The 19,805-nt window shown below is 44.0% G+C and overlaps 1 protein-coding gene across 11 annotated transcripts in view; it reads right to left on the bottom strand.

Moving 5' to 3' along the window:
* Nucleotides 1-17,165, bottom strand: part of GAB1 (GRB2 associated binding protein 1) — an 88,725-nt gene extending 71,560 nt beyond the window's left edge. For 2 of the 11 annotated variants that reach the window (XM_075614435.1, XM_075614427.1), the window contains exon 1: nucleotides 16,648-17,165. In XM_075614435.1, coding sequence (XP_075470550.1) covers nucleotides 16,648-16,746 — 99 coding nt within the window. In that variant the 5' untranslated portion in view covers nucleotides 16,747-17,165. The remainder of the gene's footprint in view (nucleotides 1-16,647) is intronic. The other 9 variants (XM_075614489.1, XM_075614479.1, XM_075614417.1 and 6 more) reach the window with 5 other exon arrangements.
* Nucleotides 17,166-19,805: the final 2,640 nt, after the last annotated feature.

A 19,805-nucleotide genomic window follows, 5' to 3' on the forward strand; every position in this document is an offset into this window, starting at 1 on the left:
TCCAAAGTACAGTCTACGCGTATCTTCCAGAGTGGTTTCTAAGTGTAGTTGAGCCAACTCCATTTTTAGGAAATGGACCAGTGGTGGTCAATGGCATATAGATGTTGGGCAGCCTATCCACCATAACAGGTTTATTTTGTATAAATAGGTTACAAAATTGTATCCAATTCATAATTACGTACAGTATTCTAAACATATGAATGAACGGGTCTTTGTAAAAGATAGTATTATAATCATTAACTTGAATGGCAATAATTAAAATAGTGTGCATTAGTTTGAGAAACCCTGGCATGCCTGATATTTTCATTGGCTGAGAGTGCAAAGGTTTTGGCAGTATGTAAAAGCAGCACATGCACAACATTCTGTAGACCTGGACGGTTTAAGCACAAGATTTTTGCAATTATATACATCTATGACACAGATTTAGCAGATCAACAAACAGCACACAAAAAAAATAATTAATCTTAACACACCTTCAAAGAAAAATAGTTGCATGGTTTCAAGAATAAACGCATTAAGAACGGCAAGTACTTGATACTTCAACTAATGCTGAAAGTCTCAAATTCCAACTCAAATAAGCCCACTTCAAGGGAGATAGATAGGATAGATATATTACATACGCAAAAAAATCTAAACGCTCCATTATGTGGACAAACCTTCCCAAATATGGCGTATGACCAAAAAAAAAAAAAAAGGAAGGGTAGAAAAGGTGATCTGAAATACTTCCATAACTCACTAGACATTTCCAGCTACAAAAAGGTTACTAGGCTGATGCATCGTTCTCAAGTGAAACTGACAAGTCACTGCCTTCATATAAACAATCACATACATAGACAAACTATTAATCTGTAATTAATCATCGGTTTCTGTTTCACATGCAAAAAAACAACAAAAACACAATAACTTGAATGACTCAATGCAAAGCTTAAAAATACACCTACAGTATACCCCAAACTTTTGTATTCTCAATGTCTGCATTTTATAGTTGCGGAAATATTTAAGATTAATATGGAAATTCTATAAAATATAAAAGCTACAAAAAAGTGGTGCAACTTTGCTCAGGGGAAAAAAAAAAAAAAAAAAAAAACCCCACGTGATTTTACATTTTAGGATAACTATAGGGTTAGGTTATCGTTCCCTCTGGCGCGTTATGGCTGCGATAGTGTGTCATCACTGCCATCGCTTCTTATGGCATATAACACGATAATAAAAAATTTGTTTTACCAGCGGAACCAATGAATTCTGCTACATCTGTATACCGGACTTTAAAATACATTGTATAGGATGAACATGTCTTTTTTTTTTTTTTTAAACCTCTTTCACTATGTAACATTAGGGGGGAAAACATATCCATGGGAAACTTGAGAAGGTGGATGAATTGACAATCTGCTTCCCTCACTCTTCCCTTGATCTGTGGGTGGGCCAAACAGGAGTAAGGCTGCGTCCAGGGTTACAGCAGCCGTACGGATGCGCGCTGAGGGAAAGCGGGTTCTTTCCCTGGCCTTGATTAGCGCGCCGTCCGTGGGCGTGTCAGGGGGGGGGGGGGGGGAGGGGCGGGCCAGTGACGTCACGGAGCTGGTTCGCCCTCATTGGGCACGCCGATCACGTGACCGGCCCTGTGTTCCCTTGAGCGCTTGAATCTAAAACTCTCATAAGACCCACGCTTCCGCACGCTTGCGGAAGCGTGCGCGAGCCCCTGCTAAAGCCGCTCTCATAGCGACTGCAGGGGCTCACTGGTAAGCACCAGCGTGCCTCAGCATGGGTCAGCGCCTAAGCGCTGACCATGCCTGAGGCCTAAGGCTGCGGCCCCGCTGGCACTGACCGCGCTCATGCTTGAGAGCGGTGACGTCACAAGCTCTCAAGCACGAGCACCAGGTGTCCTAGCTATTTCGCAAGCGCACGCAAGGGGGCGTTGCAGGCAAGCTGAGCGCGGTTCAAAGTCACTTATTTTTGTTTATGTAAGCGCCAAGCATGGGTGAGTGTGTGCCCGCGCACCGCGTGAGCGGAGACGTCAACATTTTAATTGCGAGAAGTAACCTTGCCAAGCACCGCGCGGTTAGCGGGAGAGTGGCCGCAGCCTACGGGGAGAGCAGATACTGCTCAAAGTGACATCATACAAAAAGACAAGCACTGTAGCAATTAAATACCATGCACATCACAGCATTTACATGACGGGGGGAGAGGGGGTGGGGATAGAGAGAGAAGACATACCGTTACATATTTTTCAAACCGGCATAAATTGCAAAGCTTTAACCCATGAAGAAACTGCAGGGGGAGGGGGCGGGGGGGCATGCCCAAAATACTTGGGCTTCTCATTAGAGAACATTGGCAAACTGAGCAATGAGCATAACACACAACGGCGAGAAGTGGTTAACAGAAGCATATTTGCAGCAGCTAAACCTATATGTGCAATGACAGGAGGGGACAGCGAGAGACATTTAGCAGCTTCCTTACGAGTGACCCTACCATATTATTTAAACTCTCGTTTTCAAAGGCTGTAAACATTGGACTCAGAATTTGCATCATAATAGTTAGTTTTGTTCTGATGTGCAGCTGAACAGATTTTAGACAAAACTTGGTAAGTTGGACCGTTTGTGGAAAACACTGTTCTTGCATTCAAATTATGAAGATGTGTGACATGATTGCATTTTTTGCACAAATAGAGCAGGTTCTGCCAAACTAGCTGCATGCCTGCATTCGCCCAGAGCTCTAATCATCCTTAGGCCTGGCACATAGTGAAATCAGCGTCGCTGAGGCGGGCTGAGCCGCGCTGAACAGATGCACAAAGCCCCTGCATCTGTAATCAGCGCGGCTATAGTTTCTCCCTCCGCATGCGTGCTGATGCGTGCGGAGGCTGAGAAACTTCCCTGAGACAGGCAAGTTTGAAATTTGCCGCTCGGGGAAGCGGAGGAGCGGTCACGTGACCGCTCCCATCCAATGGGGCTGCAGCCGGCCCGGCATTTTAACTACAGAGCCACCAGACCAGACAAAGGCAGCACAGAGGTGTGTGTTGGATGTGTGTGTGTGTGTTGGATGTGTGTGTGGTGTGTGTGTGGTGTGTGTGGTGTGTGTGGTGTGTGTGTGTGGTGTGTGTGTGGTGTGTGTGTGTGGTGTGTGGTGTGTGTGTGTGTGGTGTGTGTGTGGTGTGTGTGTGGTGTGTGTGTGGTGTGTGTGTGGTGTGTGTGTGGTGTGTGTGTGTGTGGTGTGTGTGTGGTGTGACACACACACACACTGACAGCTACCAAGTAACACACACACACAGTGATACCCGCCTCCCAAGCACGCTTGCTGTCTCCTCTGCCAGGACAGAAAAAAGCTCCTAGTAGAGCGAGCGGCAGCAAGCAACAGCGAGCAGCAGCACCAAAGTCTTTACTATGTCCCAGGCCTTAGGCCGTCCTGGGTGTAACAGAGCGAGCTGGTGCTCGAGCGCCGTGACATCAGGCGCTAATGTTGCCCAGGCGATTCCTCGCCAGCTAGCTGCACACATGCCCGTGACGTGAACGGCTCGCCCTCAGTGGCTGTACCATGCACGTGACCAGGGCAAGCACGACAAATACAAAAAAATTTGTCTGTGCAAGCAGCGCACCTCCCCACGCTCATGTGCGCAGCATGGACCCTACAATTGACTTTCATTGTTTTGATTGCGCGCTCGCGAGCAAGCGCTCACCCATGACAAGGCCTTAGTGATAGAACACAAGGACAGGGCTACTTTTCAGGATTATAAAAGGAGCCAGGTTAGCAATACGTCAAAATGTTTTTAATACCGGCAAGAACACAAAACCTTATCAATTGCGGCTAAGTCCCCAGAAAGTCAACTGCAAAGTCAAGCAAATGCTCATTCCTGGCACGCTCATCACATTATGTGAATACTACAGTATTTCTACTTAATTCATCACGTTAAGGAAATCCTAAAAATATTGCCATGAAGTGAAATACAAATGGCAGGGCTGATTAACTACACTTTCCTTCCGGCATGCCCGCAGCCCTCGGGTTGGTGCTTTCTTGCAAACGCGAACGTCGGGTATCGGGTGCTGAAAGTCACATTAGGTCAAGCTCCTCCTGTGTGTGGGCCAATGGGAGGGAAAAGGAGCTATCACAGAGAATGTGGCTCCACCACGTAGCAGTTTCAAAATACGCATTTCAAAAATACCAGCCTGCAGTGTGTTAACCAACAACAATAGTAGCTTGGACTGCTGCTTTAAAAAAAACTTCTGTTTATTTGATTAAATGGAAAGCTTAACCAACTCTTTCTCCCCCCCTCAACAAATTAAATTAATCTACCTTAATTTAACACCCAGTCTAACTACTGCTACTATTCTTGGTCAGCAGGTAATTACTACCGAATGTCCCATCATTTGTTTAGACATGTCCAGCTTCATTGACTCGCATGGAAGAAGGGCAATTACTGTGTACTGCAAAGATGGATACATATAATCTGTTGCACAATACAGACCTTGTAGCACTATTAAGATAACACTAAGGGTACTTTAGTTTAGACAATGCCACACATAATTCTCTCTTGCTCATTCCAATATATTTTCCCAAACTCACAGGCTACCGACCCATCACAGGAAAACATGGTATATTTAGGATTGGTAAAACACAACATGCTGCCGTTTAAAGAATATTAAAAAAAGGTTATTTGTGAATGTCCCACAACTGAATAATTTGTTTCTTTTCTTAAACCAGTTTTGCAATGAAAAAAAATAAAAAATAAAATAAAAAAACTCCCGTTAGAGCAACAGGTTCTTTAAACCAATATTGTTGAACAAAACAGGGAGGGGAGGGGGTTGGTGGAAGAAAAATAAATAAAAAATTATATACACACATACATATAGCCGTGTTAGGCTGCATCACTGCTTGACACGCGCTGTCCCAAGCTCGGCACATGGGGAGACCAAAATTTTTTTGAGATTGATGTGAGCTCAGCTGAGGCAAGTGCCCACACACACGATCCATGCCCTCCGCTTGCAAAATTAGGCAGGACACCCTGCCTGCGCTCATGCTTTGAGAGTTGGTGACGTCACGAGTGCGATCAGCGCCAGCGGGGACGCAGCCTTAATCCAGTTGCAATAGTGCACAATAAAGGAGTACTTCAGTATTAGGTGATAAACTGTTAGTCCAAAAAAAAAAAAGGGTATGTCATAGGACAAGCTTTGAGAGTTCTCCTCTCTTCCTCAGGTTGGCAATACTGATTAACAAACGAATCTATGGCTACAACAGGGGTTGTAAAAAATTAAAAAAATAAAAAAAAAATTTAAAAAAAAAAATAAGAAAAAAAAAAAAAACACATCTGTACATCTGTTTTTTTTTTCCTGCTCTTCTAACCCCTGTTTTAGCCATAAATTCCTTTGTTAAATCAGTATTGCTGACCTGAGGAAGAGAGGACAACTCTCGAAAACTTGTCCTATGACATAAATTGTTGGTCAAAAATAAATAAATAAATATATATATATCACCTAATACAGTACTGAAGTACTCATTGATTCTGCACACATATACATATACATATACATATACACATATAAAATATCTCTTTGTTTGAGACTCCAGTTTTGTTGTCGCGTGGAAATATTGCCCTCAAACAAGCTCCTGACTTTCTGATTCTCGTTAAGTAAACGTGCTTCTTTTAACAGACAAGTGAAGCATTTAACTAGCACAACACAAATCCTGATATTAAGATACTTTTTTTTTTATCCTTCTCCTACAATAAAAGCAAAAAGCCCTTTCCAGATTTCATTTAAAAAAATTTTTTTTTTTAAAAATGCATGCATTAAAGCATTCACCTGCCTAAATCCGTTTTACAAAAGGCTCACCAAACAAGAAAATCAAGTTTCAACTATATGGTATGTAAACAAGCCTTAGAGCAAACCTGTGGCAAGTTGAAACATTTGTTAGATCTGTGAGATTTCACAGTGCTTGCTACGAGTTTCTTACCGCCAATGCTTCAGCATTTATAAGTGTGCATCCGAAATCTACCATAACCTACATATGTCTGCCAGATTTCTGACTTGTGGGAGTCAACCTAACCATAGGGTTACAGGTGCAGTCCTGAAACATGTACACAACTTCAACATCTCATTTACTGGAAACAAAAGCAAACATTCCCATACTTGAATGTGTGAAGGCCTGTCTGGAAACCAAGGGGAGCTATGAAACACTCAAGTGTTTAATACACAGTAGAATTAAAAAGTTATAGAATAAAATCGTACACTTGAAAGCATCCAGAGATGCCTTCTAACACCAGTTAAAAAGGCATGGGCCCATGAATGAGTGAATAACAAACTAACAAATATATGTGTAATAGACTTATCTTTAAGATCCACGGTTTTTATTTTATTTTTAATAGTCTAAATCAAACATAAGTTGTTGAAGTCTGGAAATTGCATTGTTTTCTATTACAATGAGTGCATTTAATACATGGGGCAATTGTCAGTCTTGTTTGACAGCATGCAGATTGGAAAAAAGGAAAGTCGCAATGCCTTCGAATAGACCAGGAGTGGCCGACTCCAGTCCTCAAGGGCCACCAACAGGTCAGGGTTTTAAGGATATCCCTGCTTCAGCACAGGTGGCTTAAGTAATTGCGTCAGCACACGTGGCTCAGTCAGATATCCTTAAAACCTGACCTGTTGATGGCCCAGGACTGCAGTCTGCCACCACTGGAATAAGATATAGATATATCAAATGGAAATATTACTGTATGCTCATTTGCATGTCTCAGACAGGTCTGCAACCCCGCCTTTCACCATTATCACCCAGCACTTCCACTGCAACAAGGGATTCTGGGAAATGACATGCAAATGAGCACACACTGCCACCTTTGCTTCAAAGCCATTTAACATGGTCCCCTATAAGCTTAAGCTTGCTGCATTTCACAGCTTTGAGCACAGCCTGGGTTAAGATGCATAGCCAGTAAACCCACCCACAGACAGTCGTTTCGACCTTAAGGGTCTCCTCAGTGCGGGGTTGGTTATACTGGCTTTGCAAAATTAAGCAGGGATAGGTTTCACCACACTAAGTTAAGTTATGGTGGGTGGGGTGGTGGGTGTGTGTGTGTACACACACACACACACACACACACACACACACACACACACACACACACACACACACACTTTACAAGTCTCTATTTAAATGTAGATATCAGGACAGATGTAAATCAGACCTATAAAAGGGGGTAGAGGTTAACTGTGCCAACAATTCAAGCCAAAAGGTCAAACTGAGCCCCAGGGCCACATGAAGCATGATGCAGCTGGGCAAGGGTAAGCCACAGCCCATCTTGGATTTAGTTCACATTCCACAAGATTTTTTACTGAAAACCACAAGATACAGAAGATCGTGGAAAAATATGCTGCTCAACTACCTAATGCCTCCCCCCTGTATCTTTCCTACAATGTCATTTTTGGTATTGTCGCCTTTTTATCCTTTGGCATCAGATGCAGGCCCCTATAGCAGCCAAGGTAGTAAATAAAGCATGAACACAATGATTTGTATTGCCACTATATGTTGTAGAGCACTCCAGTGACACCCGACGGCATGTTTCCTATCTTTGCTGAATTTATCAAATGGGGCAGTATTTTCTGCCACAAGAAATATATTTTTTTTTGCCGACCGGTGACTTAATAAAAACAAGTCAAATTACCAGGAACAAATACTATGTAGACTGCTTAAAGTATTGCTTTCCTGTACTACTTTTGCCAATCAATCATACCAACAACAAACAGCTGAAAGTTTTGTTTGAATGGGCAGCCCTACATTGCCCGTATATCTTTTTATTAGAAATTAAAGATATATTTTTTATAAATGAAACATGATTGCATTGTTTAGCACTGCTTTGAAAAGGCTGTTACACTTACATAACCATTTACAGCAGACGAATCTCACTCAATGGCCACTGCTTACGAATATATCTGAGCTACAGTAGATAGAAATGTAATTCATACATTTAGGATGTCATCAAAAGCTATATATGGAGAAAGTATATGAACCCCCAGAGCCGTTCGTATTGCCCAAAGATTCCAAGTTCTAACCAAGATCTATAATGTATTTCTGCACATTCCAACCTAGAAGCAACCAAAGAAAACTGCGACCGTGATCCACTGTATACAATTCAATTCACCGCTTCATTTCCCACTCCTGCATCGGAGTTCAATGGAGGCTTTAGCAAGATAGACCGTTTATACCAATAATCCACCATCATATTATACACAGTATAACCATCCTCACACTGATGAGACCCAAAAAAAAGGTAGAAACAGCGATTTAGTACGTTTACTGGCTATGCACTTCTTTAACACGGGCGGTGCTAAAAAGTTGGTGTAAAACAGCAAGCATAAATTTATAGGTGTTTTCCATGTTAAAATGGATAAGCAGTAAAAGGTGACATTGTGTGCTCATTTGCATGTCATTTCCCAGAATCCCTGGCTGCAGTGGAAGCACTGTGTAGTAAGAGAGACTGGTGAAAAGCAAGGTTTCAGACCTGTGACACGTGAATGTGCTCACGGGTAACAGTTTTATTTGCTATACACAATAAACAAACCATTTGTAAATGGAGGGGGGAAATGCACTGGTTATTACCGTGCACGTATGGAAAGATCACAGAGCATTTTTAGACCCACCTTGTAGTACAGAACTGAACCTCCGTGACCCTCACTGTTTACAAAGGAAAAGCTGACAGACGGCATGCTGTGGATGACCCTGTTGAACCTGCTGGTTTGCAATGCAGCCATACCCAATACCCAAATAAAAACTATGGTACCGCACCCTAATGCATACTCTATATTTATACATGCAGCTACCAAAATTACTGTGGTGTGACTGCCTGGTGAACCTTTTGTGTCTGCAAATATAAGAGCCACTTAATTCAATATACTTCCTGCATGTATTAGAGGCTCCTCCAGTAAACCAGGGTTAAAACATTGTATTCCAAGGATTTTGTCCTTAAATAAATGGGCTTGGCATTTAAAATGAGCTAGTGGAAAGCAGGAGAAAGCAAAGCCTATTTTCTTTGCCTACTATGGAATGGCACGATGCATCAAATGTAACATGCCGACACTGCACAGAGAAAAACAAAACTACAATGGATCACAACATTTAACCCCCTTCATTTTGGTACTAAAGGGAACTGCACTGATAATAATGAATTTGCTATTCAGACTCACTGTAGGACTTTAGCACCCACAGGTTCATTTGTACAACACCCTATAATCAACCTTAGAATCCATAACAATCATTCCCCTTTAGAAAAGATGGAGACATCAGATTTTAAATATAACCAATAAATTAGAAGATATGAATGGTCGTCACTTACACTAGTAAAATATCAGTTATTTCACACTACTGTCTGGCAGTAGCTCTCCAAGGACTGACCTGTTTAACAACAGCCGAGAGGACTTTGATCATTTGCTCCTTAGCCACTGAAACATGACCTCAGCTTTCACACAGTGTGCTAACTGAATGCCCACCAATACTGCACTGTTTGTTTTTCATTCACACTCTAGTACTTGCACCTGGGAAACAAGCATTGCTGAGATACCTTTCTTTATCCCAGAGAAGTCCACACATCAGGGATTATTCACTAGACTGCGCCAGTGCCAATTGGGGCACTCTGTTTAATGAATAATCCCTAGTAGTGTTCCAATACCCATGAGAGTGTGATTAGCACGTGGCATGCATACAAAAATCCCAGGATTCTATGCCGATTGTCAAAAGGGTAATTCAATCAGAAATCTAGGTCTACATGGAAATCTTCTAGCGCTTTGTGAATGAACAAATCTACTTTCCCATTTTACTTGTTTTTTTTTTATTTCTCCAATCAAGGCAGTTACATATGTAAGGAAACACAACATTAAATATCATGAGCTTTTGATACTTTCACGTCAACTGAATCTTATACTGCGATCGTGAATTCACAAACGGTAAAATTAGAAGATCACAAATGGACAATGCATGTTATAAGTTTTGTAATTAAATATACCGCTCAACTTAAAAAAAATAAAAATATGAAATGACATTACTTCAGAACTAAAGCAGTGTATTTTTTGTCTCACTCTCAGAAATGCTTCTCCCATCAGCAGCTTTTATATTTGCTACTTAGACATGTTTCCTCACTTGGTATGCAGTACGGTGTTGTAAAAAAATGGACATTTACCTAGAACCTGAAACAAAATAGGCCAACGTTTATTTTTACATAATTTGCTTGTCTTTGACATTAGATTGATGTGGAGCAACACTGGTAAGAATAGCCACAAATGGCACGTATGAATCCACCATGGTTTTCAAAACATTGTATTTTCGATACATCAAAAAAGGTTTAGTTCTCCAACAATTATTGCCAAAGGATAAAATGGAATAATACAGTACCAACCGTCAATTACCACAGGCTAGCGAAATTAATTATAGTAAGATGTTATGTATTGTTTTGATTCAACTGGTGCTTTTTTTTCAGCAAAAATATTGTCGGTTTTACAGCTTCCTTGAGTCGGAGAAATAACCACACCTCAATATCTCTACATATCTCATGCTTTCTATGACAGTGCTACTTGCTTTCTGCTCCCTTTGCTTCTTTTCACGCATTACGATGGATACAGGTTACAACATGCATTCTAGGGCTTCCACTGAAAAGTACCAGCTGATTCTAATTATTAATGTTTCCTATTGTCACGTCTACAAAGATTGCATGGTACAGCCCAGGCTTTTGGGAAAATGAATCCAATGCAGTATGTGTGCAGCGCACAGCAAAGAGAGAGAGAAGCAGGTCTGGCAAAAAAATAATCTCTTTAATGGGAAGCCATAAAATAGAGGGTTGCAACTTCTACGCGTTTCGTGCAGGTTATGCACCATCCCCCATTCACATTTTGGAAAAATGATGCTGTGCGAAGCAGGAATTGTTCACATATAACCACGTGTCAAGAACAGTTTGAAAGAAATCAATTCGGTATTCATTGTTTGGTAAGAGGGCTACTGATGACGGGCCGTTAGCATGATACAGTGACTAATTTAATATATATTTATACAGACCATTTAAAAAAAATATTGCACCAAATATTTAGGATAACCTGAAAAGTAACTGCTGCAATATAACATTAAATGATTGCAACACCATCCCAGCCAGCTAAGACCACTTCTACCTGGAGAAGAAACCAGACTGGAATTAAATGTGAGTCCCATTCTCTAGAACGGGGAGGGCGGGGGCAGGAGAATTTCCAGGTCCCGCACTCACCCCAAGGCATTTAAACTAAATGCCGGGGGGGGGGGGGAGGGGGCACACGAGGCCTTTGCAGCGTCTCATACCTTATCTTCAGCGACGTGTCGCCATGGTAACCAGCGTCAAATGACGCCGTCGGGTCATGTGACAGCACGTTGCCATGGCAACGTGACATCACATGACCACGATAGAACAGGGGTGCACAAACTTTTCACCCCTGCCTGCTCTCCACCCCCCTTCTTAGGCCGTGCGTTTAGTGCCCGCAACGGGCAACGGCGCCGCCGCCCAAAAACAAATGCATTGCCGCCGCGTGCGCTTATAGTAAGCGTGACAAAGCGACGTCGCGTCGCAAATTTTGGTAGCTGGCAATATTTGATTTTAAGGGCTGTCGCCTCATGTGACAGCCCCTGAACCAATCAAATGCCAGTACTCCCGCGCCGCCGCAAAGCAAAATATAACTTTCGCAAGCGGCGACGGGTGACATCACCCATCCCCGGGACTATACGCGCAGCATTACCCTGTCTCCAAAGTCAAATGACACAGTGGGGTCACGTGACCTTGCTGCCTCCTTTCACGCGTTTCCCGAAGCCAAGGTAAGGGAACCGAGGCCCTGCAACCCAGAAAAATCACACGCCACACCAGACCTAATCTCTCTCCACTCTCCTACAGAACCCGCTTGTTCTATAATTCTATAGTTTTTTTTTTCATGTTATAAGCATGAATTTGTGTACAGATTTTGTAAATAAGCAATTTAAGAATCACCCAGGTTTCCTCAAGGTGTTACAAAATATAATTGAGAAGCAGGCCTTGTGCATACATACAGGTAAAGAGGACAAACAAGCATTACCCCATTTTGCATCTGGAACGAGAACTTAGTATCTTTAGAAAAAGAAAACAAGAAAGTTTTCTGTGAAACCTTTTATTCACAACCCCTTTTCTCGTGTTAATCCAGTTTGATCTTGAATTACTTAATCCTGCTGCTCTACCAGTTTTGATTCCATAGCGAGACTTCCCTATGACTAAATCATGCAGTGATCTCTCTGAGAATTTCGCGAAAGGGGCGCAGAATGGCATGGAAAAGAAGGGAAGAGTGTGACAGAAAGGGGGAGGGGTGAAATAATGAAAGCATGTCAGTTTTCCTGCATTCAAAACGGAATAGAAATAACTCAGTGTGGAATCCTGCCTTTTAGCGACCTTTCTTTGCACATCACATACAGAAGGGGGGTTGAAAGGCAAAAACAGATGCTTTTGGGAGGCCCAGTCTTAAAGTATTGGGAACTATTGGCCTTATTCAAAACATGCATTTCAAAGGCATGACTAGATATACCAACTCGCACAGCATTTTGGCCCACAAACGCTACTCAAGCGAGGAGCATACGTGCTGAATGCCGAATTGAGCAGTTAATGCCTTTAGTAAATAAAGTACCAAACTGCAACATAGTACTGACCACAAGCATGATGCACACCATAAGAAAATCAGTACAGTTTAACAAATTCTTATAGGCACATCAGTTTTTATTACAAATAAAATAATCTTTATTCTGATTGGACTTCAAAGTGAACAAAACATTTCCATTCAAACGCATTAGTGTATTGATATATATATATATATATATATATATATATATATATATATAAACTGTAAATATTACTGTATGTTCATTTGCATGTCTTAGACAGGTCTGCAACCCTGTCTTTCCCCATTGTCACCCAGCATACAGCGCTTCCACTGCAGCAAGGGATTCTGGGAAATGACATGCAAATGAGCACTCAGTGCCACCTTTTGTCTCAAGCTCGTATTACACAAGCCAATCCTCAAGCCAATGCATGCTGTTTTAAACACAGCTTTTAGACAGACGCTGGGATGAGATGCATATATAGTTCGACAAACCTATACATTTGCACGCCCCGGGCAAGTGGATTTAACATTGTGGCGAGCTCCTATTGGCCCAAGCAGCACACGTGTGGTACTAGGTATATGTATGTACGTGTGGTACTAGGTAACGAGTAGATTTTTTTGCTCGCGAGTAGATTTTTTGGTGATTTGTCGACACACATATATATATATATATATATATATATATATATATATATATATATATATATATATATATATATATATATATATATATATATATATATATGTCGACAAATCACCAAAAAATCTACTCGCGAGCAAAAAAATCTACTCGTTACCTAGTACCACACGTACATACATATATATATATACACACACACACACACACACACACACACACACACACACACACACACGTCTACAATGTCTTCACAAAGATCTGCACCTTAACCGGACTTTGCACATTGTCATTTTATTATTTAAAAAACCTCAAATTTATTTTGCATGGTTTATTTATTTTTTTCCCCAAAAACCCATGTGTAGCAGTTTTTGTATGTGCCCTTTTGAGTATTAGGCCAAGATACCTTTAAAAAGTGTTATTCCAATTCAGCTCTATGCAGGTGTCTACATAGATTGTTAAGTATTATTGTACAGACACACTACTCCTTTCAAGATCCACCAGACCGTCATCGTATTTTACTTGGTCATATTCACTGCTAATGGATAGACCAGAAACGGTTCGATTCTACACCCAACACCCATCTCCTTCCTTACAGCTAAAACAGTACAAAAAAAGCCTTGCAGACAGGGGCGGAACTAGTCACCGATGGGCCCTGATGCAAGTAAAAAATTAATTAAATAAAGCCCCCCCTATGGACCATGTCCTTAAGCAGCAAAATAAGGAGCCTACACATGCAGTGATTTCAAAGTTGAGCCCGACTTCCGACGGGGCCAAACTTATGTATTAGGACCACTTGGGTAAGGCACCAAAAAGGTAGGGCCGAGGGAGAGGAATGGGACATTTGGTCGCAGCTACTTCGCTGCGACCAAAAGACCGCTGGCGATCCACCGCCGGCCACTTCTACAATAAGGCAAGTTTTATAACGCTTATTGGGTTAACTCTAGGGATTTTATGGTAGCGTTCGTATTAGAGGGTTATAGGGTAAGGTTTACGGTTTGGGACTTAGCGGCCGGCAGCGAGGTGAGCAGTGGCCAAGTGCCAGCGGTCATTTGGTCATGGTATGTCCTAGACCGCCAGGGAGATGGTGTGCAGAGGGGAGTAAGGGGGGCGGGGGGGGTGGGAAGAGAGCATGTAGAAATGGCAGAACTGCATTCTGGCACGTGGAGGACGGGCCCCTAAAAGGTGATAGGTTGTGCAGCCAAAACATGATGCACACATGGCAATTCTGCCACTGCTTACAGACTAACTTTGGTGGCTGCGTTTTACAAGCAACAAATCCAAGCACCTCTAACTTCAAAATACAGGCTGAACGAGACCTGCCATCTGGACTTTGACCCATAGTAAAGATAGAATTGTATTTCTTTTGCCCATTTCCTCTAATGCATTTCTTATTCCAAAAGCTTCCACTCCTTTAGAAGAGTTTTATGTGATGAATCATATTGATCCTACATGTTTACTGTTCCACATTTTCCATTTTTATTTGAAGAAAAAAAATCCAGGATTTTTTCATTAAAACCTCAATTTAAAAAAAAAAACAAACAAACAAAAAACAAAACAAATTTTGCTACATTACATGCGGATATCTGCATAAACCAATTGTTCATCGCTTTCAAATTAAGCAAAATCGGTGCTCTGCTTATTTGTACTACAAGAATATTGCAACATGGGCCAATCATAACTTGATATCACTTTGCTCTATATGCTGACCTCCACATTTATCTGTTCTGTGTTTTACAGGAACTGCAGGACACAGAACAAATCATGTAGGCGTTCGTGTTTAAACACAACTAAACACCCGGAAAAAGTTGTGTGGCTTGATAAACAAACACACACACACACACACACACGTCAATACTAGAAATATATATATATATATATATATATATTTTTTTTAAACCACATGGAATACTATACAAATAATTAAACATAAAAATAAGTAAACATGGGAAGGATGTTGATCCAGGGAGAAATCTGATTGCCAATTATTTGGAGTCAGGAAGGAATGTATTTTTCCCCCTTATGAGATAAGATTTTTCACTGGGTTTTTGTTTGCCTTCCTCTGGATCAAAATACTGTAAATACAAAAATATAGGATAAAAGTATCTGTCATCTAAATTTAACATAGGTTGAACTTGATGGACGTATGTCTTTTTTTTTCAACCTCATCTACTATGTAACTATATATAAAAGTTCCATTGCAGGTCCCTCTGGCACAGGTGGAGTTAACACAGAGCAGGCAGGCCAGGGAAACAACTGTTCCTCTGAGCTGTAGTGGAAAGACGTTTTAAAATATATCAGCACGTGATAAGCTGCCAGTGCTCAACTTTCAGCCTTTACCCCATGTGCAGGAATCTGCCCTCTCAGCAAACAGTCACTGTGAAGTGTATCCTGACAGCAGCTCTGCCAGCCACATTCCCACACACACTACTCACACAGCAGACTGCCTGGCCTGAGGGAGAGGGAGAGAGGACTCTCCCAAGCTTGTCCTAAAATAATCAGTGGTTACTCCACATAAAATAAATAATAATAATTAAAGGTATTGGCGAATACTGAAGTGCTCCTTTATTCTGCACTATTGCATCCGGACTAACATGACTAGTTCTGTTTAAATGCATTAAACAGAAATCTGAGCTCATAACAAGAGCCCCATCACACAGCCCTGCCCCCCTCATCCCACCAACAGCAGCTGGCACAGATACCATCACCTCCTCCCCCCTCACTACTGGGTGGCATTTGTCCCAATAGGGGATGACTGTCTCCTCCAGACAGGAATGCAGCCCACTGTTTACTTTACGGCAAGGGTGGGGGAGGCAAGTATCCCGACCCTCCTGTTACACCCAGAACAGACTAAATGTCCATTGCCCCAGTGATAACATCCCACTGCTGGGTCTATACCTCAATCTCCCACCAGGTATTTTCCTGGTGGGATCAATGAGTTCCTGTTGCATTTAAATGTAACAAATTAGTTGAAATTATGTGGGGTTTATTTGCTGGTGGAAACAAAAAGCTGAAGACAAAAAAAAAGCATTGGCATTTGTATTAATGTCATTATATATAACATTATTAATAATTACTAATCAATGATTAATAAGTCACATCATAATGTCCGGAAACAGACACTAACCCCCTCCAAAGTACAGTTTTGCGAATAAGGAAGCACTATATCCTCAAGTGGGGAAGCCGTAAAACGGCACCAGATTTGCTATGGCAGCCAGGAGACTCATAAGCAACAGCATCAGAAACATCTGCACAGTGCACCGCGTCCTGTTTATAAATCAACAGCAGCCGGGGCACCTGTGGAGTTAGGTCACCCGGCTCCCCTGCCACAGGGTGGCAAGTTCTGGGTTATCCCCGTGCTGCGGCCCTTCCCTCTGCAGACTCGCACAGTGCGGGGATACTTACGAAACGTTTTAACTTTTTCTCCGGCGGGGATTTGCGGAGCCAGCCCGAGCACACCACCTCTCCCCCAGCGCCTCCTCCAGCGCCTCCTCCGGCGCTCATCTTCCTCCTGCTCAGCCCTGCGGAGTGCGCCCTCCTGATCCCCGGGAACAGGCTGCCAGGCTCGGGCTCCAGGATCACACCTCCTGCTCCCGGGCTCAGGCGTAAGGGAGGGGGAGTTTGTGTGCCAAAAAATAAATTTAAAAAAAAAAAAAAAAAAAACTTTCTACTCCAGACACCAAGTACTAATAAAAAAAACTAACTTTAAAAAGACAAGCGCTATAAGGCAAAGGGAGAGAGGTGACTAAACTTCTCCAGCTCCCCACCCTCTTTCTCCGGTGTCTCTCCTCCAGCTCCCCACCCTCCTTCTCCGGTGACTCTCCTCCAGCTCCCTACCCTCCTATTCTGTTAACCCTCCTCCAGCTCCCCACACTCCTCTGGTGACTCTCCTCCAGCTCCCCACCCTCCTATTCTGGTAACCCTCCTCCAGCTCCCCACACTCCTCTGGTGACTCTCCTCCAGCTCCCCACCCTCCTATTCTGGTAACCCTCCTCCAGCTCCCCACACTCTGGTGACTCTCCTCCAGCTCCCCACCCTCCTATTCTGGTAACCCTCCTCCAGCTCCCCACCCCTCTGGTAACTCCCGGCTGGAGTCACTCAGTCTCTTCCGCTTAATCTTCCTCCTTCAGCCACAAGTTTTTGTTGTTGTCCTAATTTTTTTTTTTAATATATATAGACCTGCCCAGTTGCCCATGTATTATTACTCTAATAAACCCCCCCCTCTCCTGCCCTCACACAGGGACCTGTCTGCAGGGAGTTATCAGGGCGCCTTGCTTGTCTTCCTCTGGGCGCGCAGAAGATAAAACACACACACACATTTTTTTCCCCCCACAGTGAATCTTTATTTCTTTCTTTCCTCCCTCCCTCTTTTTTTTCTCTCTCTTCGTTTCCTTCTCCGCCCCTTGAAACCAGCGTCGCCCTGATATCCCTCCCTCTCCTCTCTCACGCCTCCAATCTCTTCCAGCAGCTCCTCTCCATGTCACAAGGAAGATGGTCTGCTGAGATTTCTATCTCTTTGCTGTACAGGGGAAACATTACATATTTTAGTTGGAAGATGTTGGACGGGACAATTGCAACTGTATTATTATTATTATTATTTTGAAAAAGAATTGCAGTGGGAATTGTTTTTTTATCTCTTCTATGCATCTGCCTGTTAAGTTGCGGGGAGGAGAAAGCAGCAGGTTGGCACACTGCATACAACTGAACTGATTCAGATCAGAGTTTGCTTTTACAGATCGATAAATAAAAATGGTAGGGTTTCCCAATGTGGTCTCTTTCCAACGTTAATTTCTTGGGAACTTATTCCATAAGTCGTGTAACATAGTGCGCCCGTCAATTATAATTGGCTGTGTTAGCCAGATGTTTCTATACTAGGGATGCGCGCACGGACGTGAGCTGTTGCATGGCAAACCAGGGAAAATACAATCAAATTGTATTTTCGCGCTGCTGCCACGCCGCGAACCAATCACAGCGCAGCCTAACGCTGTGACGTCAGTCACGCCCCCTAACCGCGTGCGACACTGCTTGCACCCTAACAACTAAATGCGCACGCCACGTGCACGCGCAAGGTCGGGCGCACGACCGCGCGCGCACCAGCACCTACTATGTAACAAGCCTTATACCTCATGACAACTATGACCTCAGTACAAAAAATGAAGGCACTGAAACATTTATGATACATAACATACAGCACCTTAGTCTTAATATAAATATATATTTTTGAAGTGAAACTTCTTTAGTGGCACCTCATTCAAACTGGGCCAAAAATGGATTGTGGAAACAGAAATGAAACGGATGTGACGTCAGTGCTGGCAGTTGAGGCCAGGCTGTGTTCTGGCTCAGCCCGACCCCAACACTGACATCCCAACCGCTCACAAAATCAGATGCAGCGGCGATAGCCGCCGACGCCGCTCCTAACGGCCGCCGTTCCCCGCTCGCTGCCTGCTGCTATGCCGCGCATGCGCTCCCCTCAGCCCCGGTCGCTCCAGCACATGCGTGCCGCCATTCCCCCCAGATGCATTGTTACAGCAGCTCCCCGGGGGGCTGGAGGCCGCTGACCCGGCTGCCGGAGGAAGCCAACACCAATGGCTGCGGGGTCTGCATGCTGCGCAACTGTGCTGCTATCGGGGGCGAGTGAACGTCCGCCATTGCCCCTCCCGCTCCCATGCCGCGCATGCGCAGCAGTGATGGCGGCAGAAGAGGCTGTTGGTGTTGGCTGTGCAAGGGAATGCGTCCCCCACAGCACCATCAGAGGGGGGTGAGGAAGAGCGCCCCACGCGCATTTTCGTGCCCTCCTGTAACCCCCTTGTGGCCCCGTACCTCCGCCGGGAGCCTCCTGCAGCAGGAAACGCAGCTCTACCGGGGGTAGAGAATGGGGGCTGCTCCGCGGTCGTGTACCTCGGGGGGGTGGGGGGAGAGAGACACACACTGACACACATAGACACACACTGACTGACACACATACACACACACTGACTGACACACATACATACACACACACTGACTGACACACATAGGAGGAAACCGCTTGATGTCTCTGGCGCGGGCTACAGTATCCCTGTCCTGTGCCCCCTCCGGTACCGGGGAGGCCGGAAGCAGCGAGGCCTGCCGGGGGGAAGGTCTGGAGAGCGGCAGCAACGAGGCCTGCCGAGAGGAAGGCCCGGAGGGCGGCGGCGGCAGCAGCAGCTGCGAGGAGCCATGCGCGCCCCCGTTAGGTGAGGGAGACCCCCAATAATGTCCGAGCGGGGGGCAGGGGAAAGGGTCACATATCGGGGTGCAGCGAATGGGTGCATGTCAGGCTGAGACCCCCACTTCCGGGTTCCAGCCCCCCCAGTGCATTGTGGTACTTGTGGTTCTTGCTGAACACACACTTCCGGGTCCCCAGTCTCCTGTATGGAGGCAGGTTCACTTGTGAGACAATGAGTGCAACCACCCCTGGGACGGGACCTCAGGCAGGGAGTAATGGGGGGATAGAAAGCCAGGGCTGGCTCAGGACTGTGACCTGGGCTTAAGGACAGATGTATGAGGCACAGGGTCCAGGGGACCCTCTCCTGTCACTGTCC

This window comes from Ascaphus truei, chromosome 1, assembly GCF_040206685.1.
Source record: "Ascaphus truei isolate aAscTru1 chromosome 1, aAscTru1.hap1, whole genome shotgun sequence".
Lineage (NCBI taxonomy): Eukaryota > Metazoa > Chordata > Amphibia > Anura > Ascaphidae > Ascaphus > Ascaphus truei.